Here is a 14,209-nt window from a genome sequence, read left to right on the forward strand (position 1 = left end):
TTATCAGGGCTGCAAACCAGAGAGTGTCAATCTCTTGCCAGAACCACTGAAGAATTTCTCTAAGATAACAGTTGAGACAATACAAGCTAATTTTGTCTTCTCTTTTCCAACATCTAAGCCTCTTAATATTTTTCTTTTATGTAATTGTATTGGTTGGTACTTCCAGAATGATGTTAAATTATAGTGGTGATGGTAGGCATTTTTAATTTGATTGCGGCCTTAAGGGAACTAGAAATGCCTCTAGAGTTTCACCAGTAAGCATGATGAAAACCTTTGATACATTTATTATACCAATAAAAACATGTATCTCTTCCTATTTTTCTAAGGGTTAAAAGAAAGAATGATTATTAAATTTTGTCACTTGTCTTTTTTGTCATTTTTTGAGATAATTACATGTTTTTTCTCCTTTGACCTAGTTTTATAGTGAATAATATTAATAGATTTTCTAAAACTATGAAGGGTTTTGTTTAGAGAGCATGTAATCAGACTTGAGGTTTTGAAAGATCCCTTTGATGTAGGGGCGTGGAGGAAGCGCAGAAAGGAGAAAGACTGTAGGCGAGAAACCAGCTAGGAGAGAAAAAGGGAATTCGCAAACAACAACCATGTGCAAATGCTGTTTACCCATCACTCATTACCTGCCAAGGACAATACCAGGCACTTTACAGGCTTCAGATATAACTTAGTAATCACATAACCCTATGACACAATTATTATTGTTAAGGTGGTAACAGTGTGGATAGTAAGAAGGACTCAGGTACATAAAATGATAAAGAGGTAGAATGAATAGTACACAGTCAAAGATTTTACCGAGGGGAGGCGACCAAGGTGATTTCCAGATTTCTCACCACAGTTGGGTGAATGGTTAAGCACTCATCAAGGATGGCATTGAAAGAGGGGGAGCACATATGCTCTGTTCTGTATGCTGGTTGGTAGGTGGGGGATGGGGGATAATGACAGGGAGGGAGTATTCTTTTTTTTTTAGAAAAGAATGTTTAAAAAACTTCATTTTCATTTCTTCCTTTTCAGTGGTTCACATGAAAGTTTTCTCTCTTTTTTAACATCTTTATTGGAGTATAATTGCTTTACAATGGGGTGTTAGTTTCTGCTTTATAACAAAGTGAATCAGCTACACATATACATATATCCCCGTATCTCCTCCTTCTTGCATCTCCCTCCCACCCTCCCTATCCCACCCCTCTAGGTGGTCACAAAGCACGGAGCTGATCTCCCTGTGCTATGTGGCTGCTTCCCACTAGCTAGCTAGCTATTTTACATTTGGTAGTGTATATATGTCCATGCCACTCTCTCACTTCGTCCCAGCTTACCCTTCCCCCTCCCCATGTCCTCAAGTCCATTCTCTATGTCTGCGTCTTTATTCCTGTCCTGCCCCTAGGTTCTTCAGAACCATTTTTTTGGTTTTTTTTTAGATTCCATATATATGTGTTAGCATACGGCATTTGTTTTTCTCTTTCTGACTTACTTCATGAGAGTGAGTATTCTTGGACATGCTTTGGGTTGATATACTTATGGGATATCCAGTACCAGATATATGGTAGACAGTTGTGTGTTCTGTTATTATAAAAAAAAGCTCAGTAAAGAGCTTTTAGGTAGAAATTAAAATCATGGGAGTAGGGCCCCTGGAAAAATGTGGAAATTAAAAAGCAAACTTCTATTTAATCTATGGTTCAAAGAGGAAGTCTCAAGGAAAATTAGAAAATATTTTGAACCCATGAAAGAAAATGAAAATGCAACACATCAAAATTTGTGGAATCCAGATAAAGAAGTACTTGAACTGAAATTTATATTGTGGAATTCTACCAGACATTTAAAAAAGAAATGACACTGATTCTTCTAGAAAACAGAAGAGTAGGGAACACTTCCTAACTTATTTTATGAGGCTAGCATTACCCTGATACCAAAGTCAGACAAAAACAGTACAAGAAAACTAAAATTATCCCTTATGACCATAAATACAAAAATCTTCAACAAAATATTAGGAAATCAAATCCAGAAATATGTAAAAAGAATAATACACCCCAACCAAGTAAATTTTATCCTGGGAATGCAAGGCTGGTTCAATAATTTAAAAATCAATTAATGTATTCCACCATGTTAATAATCTAAAGAAAGAAAAAGCACTTGACAAGATTTAATATCCATTTATGATAAAAGTTCTCAGCATAGTAGAAATAGAAGGAAACTTACTTTTTTTTTTTCTTTTTTTTTTTACTAAGCAAAGAACTTTATTAATCTTTGTTTCAAACTTTATTCCCAGGCTTCCTCAGCTTAATTAGCTGCAAAGAATGAATTGTATATAAGCAAAAACTGAAAAGAGCTGCAGTGTCCAGGGGCTTGGGCTTAAAAATATTAGAGATCTAGATTTTATCAGATCCATAAACAAAATTTTAAAAAGCAGTCATAATATAAAATAGCAGCTCCCAGTAACTTCAAGATTTATCTTCTTCAGAAGCTGACTCAATTCAGTTTGCTTCATTCTTGGAAGCCTCATCAAAATTCTCCACAAGATCTGGAACTTCATCATCATCATCCTCTCCAGTAGCAAGTGGTGCTTTTCCATCCACAGATTGTTTGGGCAGAGCTTCAGCCAGCCTCCTTAAACTGGTCAGACTGTCTGCACCAAGCTGGTTTAAGATGCTGGGTAGCATTTCTGTCAGCTGCTTTGTCTCAGCATGGCCTGTAATGGTGAAAGTGTTTGCTGCCAGAGATGCCTGAACTTTAGGGTTGTTAAAGTGGATCACTGTTCCTTGGTTTGTGAACATATTCACCTCTTCAATACCAGAGATATTGTTTACCCCTAACTTCTTTAAAGAGAACTGAAGTTTTTTGTCGTCTGCTGTGGCTGTTCTATGAACCACCTTCTTCTTTCTGCGAGCAGTTCCTTTCCCACCAATGCGCACTTGTGCCTGCAGTTTGGCGAGTTTCTCCTGGTTCACGATAGTTTCTTTCATCTTGTTGGAGCGGAAATGGGACCGCGCGGGGGACTAGGGTTGGCGCTCAGGGGGGTCTCGGGCAGACCAGCTGAGATAAGGCGCACACACGCAGGGACGCAAGATGGCAGCTAGAGAGCGAAGGAAACTTTCTTGATGTTATAAAGGACATCTAGAGAAAAATCTACAAGGCACTTAATAATGAAAGACAACATGCTTTCCCCCTAAGCTATGAAACAAGACAAGGATGTCCACCCTCACCCACTCTATTCAGCATCATACTGGAAGATCTTGCTGGTATAGTAAGAGAATACAAATAAACAAAAGATTGGAAAAACAGGTTGAGAAATACAGATTGGAAGGGAAAAAACAAACTGTCTCTGTACATAGAAAACGATGGTCTATGTAGAAAATCCAAAAGAATCTACCAAAAAGCCTCCAAGAACTAATGAGTTAAATTGCAAGATATAAGGTGAACACACAAAAATCAATTGTATTTTTATATATCAACAGTTAACAATTAGAAACTAAAATTTTTAAAATACCATTTACAATAACTTCAAAACAAATGAAATATTTTGTTATAAATCTAACAAAACATGTCTAGGATCTGTATGCTAAAAATTATAAAACACTGCAAGAAATCAAAGAATACCTAAATATATGAAAAGACATACCATGTTTGAAGACTCAGCATATAGTAAAGTTGTCAATTCTTCAGATTGATCTGTAGACTTAATGAATTTCCAATCAAAATCTCAGCAGGATTTTTTTTATTGATATGGACAAGGTGATTCTAAAATTTAATGGAAAGGCCAAAGAACTAGAAGGGCCAAAACAATTTTTAAGGTGAAGAATCAAGTTGGCAGAATCATAGTACTCAATCTTAAGACTTACTATATAAAGCTTCAGTAATCAGGCAGTGTGGTTTTGGTAAAGGGATAGATACATAAATGACTGGAACAGAATAGAGAGTCCAGATATATACCCACACAAATATGGCCCATTAATTTTTTTTAAAGTATAAAAACAAAGAAATGGAAAGACTATCCAGTCTTTCAGCAAGTGATGTTGGAAAGATTGGGCATCCATATGCAAACAAAATGAGCCTCAACTTCTACTTCATACCTTATATAAGAATTAACTCAAAATGGATTATAGATCTGAATGTAAAATATAAAGGTATAAAACTAGAAAACAGGAGAAAATTTTTATGACCTGGAGTTAAACAAAGAATTCTCAAACGGGGCACTAAAAACATGACTCATAAAAGAAAAAAATGATTATTTGGACCTTATTAAAATTTTAAAAAAGTATGCTCTGCAAAAGACACTGTTATAGAATGAAAAGACAAGCTACAAACTGGAAGAAAATATTTGCAAATCACACATCTGACAAAGGACCTGAATCCAGAGTAAAGAACTCTCAGAGTCATAAGTATGAAAACAACCCCACGAAAAAGATGGTTCAAAGACTCGAACAAACACACCAGCAAAGACGATATAAGCATGGCAAATTCATTCACAAGAAGATATTCAGTATCACTAGAAATTAGGGAAATACAAATTAAAGCCACAATGAAATACCACTATACACGTATTAGAATGGCTAAAATGATAACGATAATAAATACTGTGAATACAGTGTGCTGGCAGGATGCAGAGTGAGAGGAGCTTTCATTCATGGCTAGTGGGAATGCAGAATGGTACAGTCACTCTGGAAAACCTTTTGACGTATATATATGTATGTATGTATGTATACATACACTTACCATATGACTTAATGATCTGACTCCTAGGAATTTACCCTAGAGAAATGAAACTTTATGTTCACACAAAAACATATGAATAGTTGCACAGCTCTATCATAATCAACAAAAACTAGAGACCACTCAAATGTCCTTGAACAGGTGAATGGATAAACTAACTGTGGTACATCCATACAGTGGAATATTCCTCATCAGTAGAAGGGAATTAACTATTCATACATACAACTTGGCTCACTCTCAAAGGAATTTTGCTGAGTTAGAGAAGCCAATCTCAGAAGGTTTCATACTGTATGATTCCATGGATATACCATTCTTAAAAAGATAAAACTGTAGTAAATGAGAAATAGATCATCGATTGCTAGGGACTGAGGGAGGGGGGAGTTTGTAACTATGAAGCGGCAGCACAAGGGATTTTTTCTGGAATGATAGAATTGTTCTGTGTCCTGGTAGTGTGGTGGTTACATGAATCTATACATGTGTTAAAATTCAGAAAACTATACACCAAAATAAAAAAAGTCAGTATTACTGTATGCTGTATTTAATTTAAAAAATTAAATGCCATAGGCAGAAAATAAACAGATAAAAGATAAGGAGAGGAAAGGAGGGTGGGAGGGAGAGAGGAAGAGAGAGAGAGACTGAGAGCAGGGGAGGACAGAAGGTAAGGCAATAGACTGAGGTGAAAGAGGAGCTGGCTCCGGGGAAGGTGTAAGCAAGAAGGATCTCATGTTATGATAATAAAAAGTAATGTAAAAAATAAAGTAAATTAAAATGCATAGAAACAGTAAATAGAGGAATGCCGACTGCAGAAAATATAATCAGTAATATGGAAACAAGCTTAAGGAGTACTTCCAGGTGGCAGGGAAAAGGGACAAAGAAATGACTACAATCATGAAAAAAAAAAAAAGATGTAGAGGACAAACAGCATTGATCCACAGGTAAATGGAATCAGATGTTCCTGGAGAAAAGACCAGCTAAATGGAAAAACACCTATATTGAGAGTAGAGTTCAAGACAAACAAATAATAAACTGCATAAAAAGAATTTTTAAAGAATGAAACATAAAATCCAAGACCAAAAAATAGTCATGAATCTCAAGTAACACAGGGTCAAAATACATAAAAGCAAAAACTGCTAGAAATGAAAGGAGGAATTTATAGAAATACCATCACAGGAGGGTTTTAAAACATACTTTGTCAGTCTTTGACAGATAAAACAGATAAAAAGAATATGGATATAGATAACTTAAATAATATAATTAAAGTGAGTGTCAAATACCTCTATCTTGAAGCCTGAACCCTTCCATAAGAGAAATACCTTTTTCCCTAGTATGCACAAAATTGGTGATATGTTAGCTTGCAATGCAAACCTTATTAAATTCTTCACAAAATGCCCCAGAAGTGGCTCAGCCCACATTTTCTGATGAAAACATAATAGAACTAGAAATTCATGACACAAACATAATACAGAAGATCTTCAGATGAACAAGATGGAGCGGGAATCAGGTGGGAACCTTAAAATGATGAGGTCTTGAAATTGCTTCTGTCGAGAATGAGAGGGGGGTTGACTAGGCACACCTAGTAGGGTTGACAGGTGGTGTGGAGGGCCAAGCTGTGGTTGGAGACCCTGAGTGGGTCATGCATCAAGCCCCCACTTTCTCCAGGGGCACTCTCTAAGCCATATATCACTGATGGTCTGAGGTATGCAGACAGGATGTTGTTGAAAAGACAAAATATTTAAGCCTGTGGCCAGAAGTGATTGGAGGGCTTTCCATATTGGTAGGGTTAGGAAAAAAGTAATAACTCAGGCACCCACTGATGGACCAGAGGAAAGGAAAGAGTTGAGGGATCTGAGGGTTTGATGAGGTTAAAAAAAAAAAATTGGTGTAAAGGGAGCAGGGGATTAAAAGGATAAAAGGTTATTGGGGAGTTCAGAGGAAGAGCCATTCCAGGTGAGACTCCAGGTGGCTGGATTGGGATGGAGAGGAAGCCATAATATAAGAAGGAAGGGATCTATCACATTTGGTTTCAGATCATCTGTCATTCTCTGACTACCTCCTCTAGGTTCATTTATATGAAAATCACATTGGAGAGATGCTCTTTTAACCTTGAAATGGATCTTAATAGTTATATAATTTGATCTAAATTCTCTCAAAGGAGAAAGGAAATCAACATTTGTTGAACCTCTGCCATGTGCTTTACACTATACTTCAACACCATTATCCTCTATAATTAGGGGAACCATATAATTTATTGTCCGAACTGGACTCTCTTAAGAGTAAAAGGACAATAGATAGAGACTGAGGCTGTTCTGGGTAAACTGGCATGGATGGCCATCCTATAATTATCACACATCCCTTTGAGTTGTATGTGACTTTATCAGCATTTCGGAGACAGGGGAGCTCAGGCTCAGAGAAGTCTTTTTACTACGGGCACCCAGTAAGTGAGAGTAAAGGCAGAGGCAGGATTCAGACCTGAAGGTGTGTGTGACTCGAGTCTAACTATTGCTAATTTGGTTCCTGATTCACCTGCATTAGCTCCCCCATCATCGTTTCACTTGCCTTGGCTTGACAGGCTCTCTTCCAGACACACACTGTGACGGTCCCAGCTGGAAGTCTGTCTCAACAGAAATAAATGGATGTGTGATAACTGTACCATTGCCAGCAGTGACGGGAAGCCAGCTGTTCTAGGAACCTTTGGCCATGATGTGCTTGGGATGCCTTAGATGCTGCATGTGGGCTGCCCAAAGACCCCAGCTTTGCTTACTCTGTAATCAGATTCCATCAGATGAGGCCAGGGATGGCCAGTTAAGATGACTGGAAGGGGATTCTGATGGATCCATGGCTCCCAAAAGCTGTAGCATCAGAGAACCTTGAGGTTAGAAGAAGTAATAAGTGAACAGGAATCAAAAGGATGCGGATCTAGGAGTAGAGGGCTGAAGAAGCTTCCAACTTAAGAAGGTGTAGCAGGGCAGTGTAGAGGGATTTGGGGTTAACCAAAGGTCCAGTGAACCAAAGGTCGTCCATCAGGAGGTCACTGGAATGGAAGGAGGGGGGGTGCAGAGCAGGAGAGCTAAAATAGGTGGATAGTTCTGAAATTTTTCACCTGTTTAGTCTCTTTCCTCCAACCCTGCTTTGATCCTGGGATAGGTGCTGGGGGCATCCAGCTGATCTTAATGAGGTCATTCTGGGTCTGTGCATTGTTCACCAAGGGCTCAGGGATTCAAACCATGATCTTTGCAGATCTAATTGCTCTAAAAAGTCTCTGGGGAACAGGGTGAGGGTCTCTGAAGGCCAGAACAATGGATTCTTGGAGGCTGTAGATGCACCACAACTGAATTGTTTTTTAAACTAAGTTTTAATAACACAGTTAATACAAGAATAAATTCTCTTTGTAATAAATTCAGAATATGACAGTTAAGGCTAAAGTCTCTTTTGCCCACAACCCCCAAACCAGATTCCTTTACCTCTTCCACAGATGTAACCGTTACTTCAAGCCAATTTTGGGTTTATCCCTCCAGACTCTTTTCTATATATTTACACTGATATATGACCTTGTAGAAAATTTATTTTATTGTACTTGTCTCTTGAAGATTTGGAGGGCCTTGTTTATTAAAACTTTTTATTTTTTATTTATTTTTAAAAAAATTTTTTTTAAGTACATTTTTTTTTTAAGTAATTAATTAATTTATTTATTTTTGGCTGTGTTGGCTCTTCGTTTCTGTGCAAGGGCTTTCTCTAGTTGTGGCAAGCGGGGGCCACTCTTCATCGCGGTGCACGGGCCTCTCACTATCGCGGCCTCTCTTGTTGCGGAGCACAGGCTCCAGACGCGCAGGCTCAGTAGTTGTGGCTCACGGGCCCAGTAGCTCCACGGCATGTGGGATCTTCCCAGACCAGGGCTCGAACCCGTGTCCCCTGCATTGGCGGGCGGACTCTCAACCACTGCACCACCAGGGAAGCCCCAAAACTTTTTATTTTGACATAATCTCAAAGTTACAGAAAAGTTGCAAGAACAGTACAAGGAATATCTGTATGCTCTTTACCCGATCTACCACTTGTTCATATCTTGCTACATTTGGTTTATCATTCTCTCTATTAAATATTTTTATATGTGTGTATATTTTTTCCGAGCCATCTGAGGATAGGTTGGAGTCGTGGTTCTCATTTGCCCCTAAATACTTCAGTGTGTATTTCCCAAGAACAAGGACATTCTCTTGCATATGTACAGTTATCCAACTCAGGAAATGTAACATTGACCCAATGCTATTATCTAATTCACAGTCCCGATCCAGAGTTCATCAACTGAACCACTGATGTCCTCGGACCTTTTTCTTAAATAAAGAAGCATTATACTGTAATTGTCTATCTTCATCTTGCTATTTTCTTCAACATGTTAGTGCATGTAGATAGCCCAGTGTTATTGACATCTACATAGTATTTCACAGGGTGAATATGCTCTAGATTATTTACCCCTTCCCCTGTTGATGGGCACTCAGATTATTTCCTACTTTTTGTCATTGCAAACATCCTCAAACATAACTTAATGTTGGTGGGTGTTGCTTTGAATAACTGTTCTGAGGACATGTAGTGAGGACAAATGAGGGCTCGTGATGTTGAAGAAAGTACCTTCAAAAGGAGTTAATAAAGAGAAGCTCCTGGTTCACACAGTGTAGGATAATGGCTATAAAGCAACACAGTTATTCAGACTTTCCAATAGTTGGTTCAAAAAAAAAGACTAGGAAAGTTCTTGGTGAAGAACGATTCTTAGGAAAATAGTTAACAGTAGTGCTATCTTTTATGGATTCAGCACTGTGTTAGGTAACTTGCACCAGAATGCAGAGGCCTCATTTGCTCTGAAGGCCCTTTGATGGAAACAGCCAGATCTTACCCCCCAGCCAGCTTCACTTCCAAGGCAAGCAATGTTCTCTTGATTGGGACACTTTTCTCCTGTGCACTTAGCAGACTTCCACCAGGGGGGGAAGGTTGCTATTTCTGCTTTGTGTGAAGCATTTTGTACCATCTGGGCTGGCTGAATTTCAACAAAGATAGTAAAGAAACATTTATCAAGAAAAATCAAAGTCAGTCTCGCCAAGTGTGGTCTAGAGAGATTTGCTTTCTTGATACATATGCAGCTCTCTTGCTGCTGGGAAACATGACTGTACTTTGAAAAGCTTCAGGAGGGACAGGCCTTTGGATCTTAGCCTGCAGCTACTGTCAACTGCTCATGATACAATGGCTTTAGGAGCCAGAGCTCTTGGAGATATGCATGCCAACAGTCCCAGAATCAATTCTGTTCCGTACCTTTCCACAGAAATTTTTGGCCCCTTTGGTAGAGGAGAGACCCAAAAGGACAGAAGTAGAAGAAAGGGTTCTATAAGGGTTGGGGGAAAGATGGAGTCATGCCTCAGTTAGGAATGTTTGGTTCAGGGGAAGTAGATGCCCAGGGAGAGGTCATTCTTAAACCATTAGTTATGAGATTGGCTCAAGAATACAACATACACTTGTCCTGCAAAGAGCACTCTGAAAGAGCTGTGAGGTTGCAAACTTACAATAGAGGGATGTCCTGGTGATTGTCCTGTGGTGTCAGTTCATAAGACAGGGGAGGGAGTGTGGTCTTTGAAGAAAGACGAGCTATTTCCACTTGCATATGTGTTGCCAATCAACCAGACAGACAACTTTCTCGCACTTCAGAGCGTCTCCAACCATGTTTTTATGCAACTCCCTAGAGTGATATATGTGTCGTTCCAAGATCCCAGCCTAGAAACTGGCACATGCTGTTTTCCTTGGAAGGCTCAATAAATGAAAGTAACAGTTGGAGATTGTATTCCATGGGGGAAATGCATGGGGATATTAAGAAATTATATCATCTTGGAAAGTTTCACCTAATGTGTGCTCTGTGGTCTAGCAGCGTCAGCGTCACCTGGGAACTTGTTAGAGAAACAAATGAGCAGATGTCACTCCAGACTTACGGAATCAGAATCTATCTGTGGGAGCGGGTCCCAGGAATACGTGTCTCACAAGTCCTCCGGGTGACGCTCATCCACGCTAAGGGTTGAGAAGCATTCCTCTAGAAGGGTTCAAACGGAAAAGTCGGATGCATTATTCTCAAGAGGGAAAACCACAAGTGGTTCTGTTTAATATCAGTCTGTTTGGAAATGGTTGTCTTCATAATAAAAATAGACAAATGTGGTAAAAGGGGCACTGAATATGAATTTTAATAACAATGAAATAGCAATAATATAGCTAGCATTTATTGACTATTCCCTAGATACCAGGTTCTGTGCTAAACATGTATATTCCTTGTCTGACTGTACTCTTATAATAACCCAATGAGGTATGTATTATCTCCATTTCACTGATCAAGAATTTGAGGTTTAAAAATGTGAAATACCTGCTAGGCAAGATGCAGACCCTGGCATGTTATAGCCCTGTATCTACTACACTATATGACCTGGCTACTGTCTCATTAGAAATCAACTATACTTTGAATAAATCTGGTTTTATATATTCCTTGGGGACAGGATCAACATCTTATGTTGGCCCCCCTGTCACCAGTACCTAGCAGAATGCCTAACACATTAGGGACCTGCTTATGGAGCTTAACCAAATCAAAGAGGAAAAATTCTTGCTTTTGGTGCAAAAATGAGATACAACTTGCAAGCTGAGATGGAACATGAATTCAACCTGTGGATAAATGGAAGAAAGGGCCACATACTAGAGTGCAGAACAGTGTCAATGCAGAGTAAGTTACAACTTGCGTCCCGGGGTCCCTTGTCACTCCTCAGACAGTCCACCCAGCCCTTTCCTCATTTCATTTATTCAGTCTCAACCCTTGACTAGCTATATGATTTTAGGCAAGTCAGCCTCCCCTGACTCCCATCCCTAGCAGTGGTTAGCTGCTTGCATGTAGGAAAATAAAGGGAAAATATTTGAATTTAACTAAGGCTGTGTTTGTCAGATAAGATGGAAAGAAAGAGGAGTAAGGGAGTTGAGAGTAATTTCAGGGAGTGATTATAATGCACCCAAAACTCTAAACTGGAGGTGAATGGAGTAAAGGCAAGAGGGAATGGGGAGAAAGAGAAAATATATTGTGCTCAATAGACTGATTGGTGATGAAAGGCCTGTAGCAGTGGGGTACTAGCGTTAATGAACTGGAAAATGGGAAGTGGCATAAGATCGTGGGGTACATGAAACTGAGTTTAAGAAAGTAGTGTAATTGCTGGATGATAAGCACCAGGGAGGAGGTGATGGGGGTGGAAGCAAAGGTTGCAGGGAATGGGGGATGCTTTACCCCTACATTTCTGTTTCTGTTATCTTATTACACTTATGAAATACTTAGAAAAGATGTTGAATGATGGCTGTGGTAATGGGTATCTTTGTCTTATTCCTGACTTTAATGGGATTGCATTTATCGTTAACTTTGGTGTCTATTATTTCAGATATCCTTTATCCTGTGAAGAAAATTTCCTGTTATTTCTAGCTAATTGCAATGATCCTATGGTTTTCTCCTATGACCTATAAATATGATGAATATTTTAATAATAGATTTCTAAGGTTGAACCATCTTTGCATTCCTGGTAGGAGTCATTATTTATTAGCCTTCTAGCAGATAGTTTTTTTTTAAATTAATTTATTTATTTTTTATTTATTTATTTTTCGCTGTGTTGGGTCTTCGTTTCTGTGCGAGGGCTTTCTCCAGCTGCGGCAAGCGGGGGCCACTCTTCATCGTGGTGTGCGGGCCTGTCACTATCGTGGCCTCTCTTGTTGCGGAGCACAGGCTCCAGACACACAGGCTCAGTAGTTGTGGCTCACGGGCCCAGTTGCTCCGCGGCATGTGGGATCTTCCCAGACCAGGGCTCGAACCCGTGTCCCCTGCATTAGCAGGCAGACTCTCAACCACTGCGCCACCAGGGAAGCCCCTAGCAGATAGTTTGATTGAGTCTGCTAATACATTACTTCCCTTGGCTGTCTACATTGCTGGTTTTGATCTGACTCCTAATTAACTTCTTCCCATTTCTCCAGGTTGATGTCTTATTCTACCTTATCTTCCCTATTCCCAGTTGCATCTGCACTGCCGACCTCTGCTTCCTTTCCCCTCTCTAAGCCTCCTTTACCCAGGGTGTTCTTGGTTGAGGGTGGAGCCTAATGGTAAAGCTGCTCTTTTTCTCTCTGTGGGCTGTCTGGGTACTGGTTATGGGTGCTACATGGAAAATAGTTGCACTTTGGTTTAGAGGGCAACTCTTTGTCTTTTAGCTTTTTCTTTTTGAATTCAGGTAAAATGCACATAACATAAAATTAACCATTAACCATTTTAAAGTGTACAATTCACTGGCATTTAGTACATTAACAGTGTTGTGCAACCATCATTTCTATCTAGTTCCAAGGAATTTTGTCACCTGTAAAGGAAACCCCATAACCATTAGGTAGTAACTCCCCATTCCACCTACCACCAGCTCCTGGCAGCCACTAGTCTGCTGTCTCTTTGGATTTACCTGTTCTGGATGTTTTATATAAATGGAATCATAGAATATGTGACCTTTTGTGTCAGAGTATACACATGTTCATAGCAGCACTATTCACAATAGCCAAAAGGTGGGAATGGCCCAAATATTGATCAACTGTTGAATGGATAAACAAAATTTGATATATCCATACAAGCGGATATTATTCAGTCATAAATGAAGTACAATGTGTATGAACCTTGGAAGCATTATGCTAGATGGAAGAAGCCAATCTTTCTTGTAGACTTTTTGGAAAATAAGATTAGAGAACTTACAGTTAATCTAAGGGGCAGAGTGGGGAGAGCAGTATGAAAGTCAGAAATCAATTTTAAACCAATATAGAGCAGAGTCTACATCTTTTCAGTTTATCTCACTTTGTACGCTTCTTAGCTGTTGATGTTAATAAATGAAAATTCCCATTAAGTAAGTGTGATGTCAATGATCTTTTCACAGGTTCTACAACCATCAGTAGCTGGTGCTTAAATATTCTGGGGCTATTAATGCTAAAACTGCTTTTTCTGTTTTTAGTAAGAGATGCTAAAAACCTTGTACCTATGGACCCTAATGGCTTGTCAGATCCTTACGTGAAACTGAAACTGATTCCTGATCCCAAGAGTGAGAGCAAGCAGAAGACCAAAACCATCAAGTGCTCCCTCAACCCTGAGTGGAACGAGACATTTAGATTGTAAGTTAAAATCATTGTAGCCCAGCCTGCGTGGTGCAGGTTGGGTTGTGGGCCACCTGAGGTTGGGGAGGTCCTCTCCCAGCTTCTCTTTCCTTCGCTCCTTCCCTGCCTCCCACCTTCCTTCCTTCCTTCCTTCCTTTCCTTCCTCCCTCCATCTGCATTTTTGCATTGCAAGCCAAGTAAAAATTGGAATTTTTCTTTTATACAGTGCTGAGAATGTCTCTGGTGTGGGAGAGTGGGTGGGATGGAAAATAGTGTGATGTGTTGCTAGGTGAAGGCAAATTGTGGGAGAAGCTCTGGGTCTTGGCAAACA

The 14,209-nt window shown here is 39.4% G+C and overlaps 2 protein-coding genes and 1 long non-coding RNA gene across 5 annotated transcripts in view; 1 reads left to right on the top strand and 2 right to left on the bottom strand.

Annotated features, from left to right (window-relative positions):
* The window catches only part of LOC309614378, a 477,476-nt gene that overhangs the window by 274,823 nt on the left and 188,444 nt on the right, over nucleotides 1-14,209 (bottom strand). The window lies entirely within an intron of this gene.
* PRKCB (protein kinase C beta) overlaps nucleotides 1-14,209 on the top strand; it is a 311,912-nt gene that overhangs the window by 203,582 nt on the left and 94,121 nt on the right. For all 3 annotated transcript variants that reach the window (XM_082362498.1, XM_082362499.1, XM_082362500.1), the window contains exon 6: nucleotides 13,740-13,896. In XM_082362498.1, the coding sequence (XP_082218624.1) occupies nucleotides 13,740-13,896 (157 nt within the window). The remainder of the gene's footprint in view (nucleotides 1-13,739; nucleotides 13,897-14,209) is intronic.
* LOC309614359 (transcription factor BTF3) lies at nucleotides 2,240-3,085 on the bottom strand. The gene has a single exon (XM_082362635.1). It carries the CDS (start codon nucleotides 2,967-2,969, stop codon nucleotides 2,481-2,483), a length of 489 nt encoding a protein of 162 aa, XP_082218761.1. The 5' UTR covers nucleotides 2,970-3,085; the 3' UTR covers nucleotides 2,240-2,480.

Source organism: Balaenoptera borealis, assembly GCF_965194805.1.
Source record: "Balaenoptera borealis genome assembly, chromosome: 16".
NCBI lineage: Eukaryota > Metazoa > Chordata > Mammalia > Artiodactyla > Balaenopteridae > Balaenoptera > Balaenoptera borealis.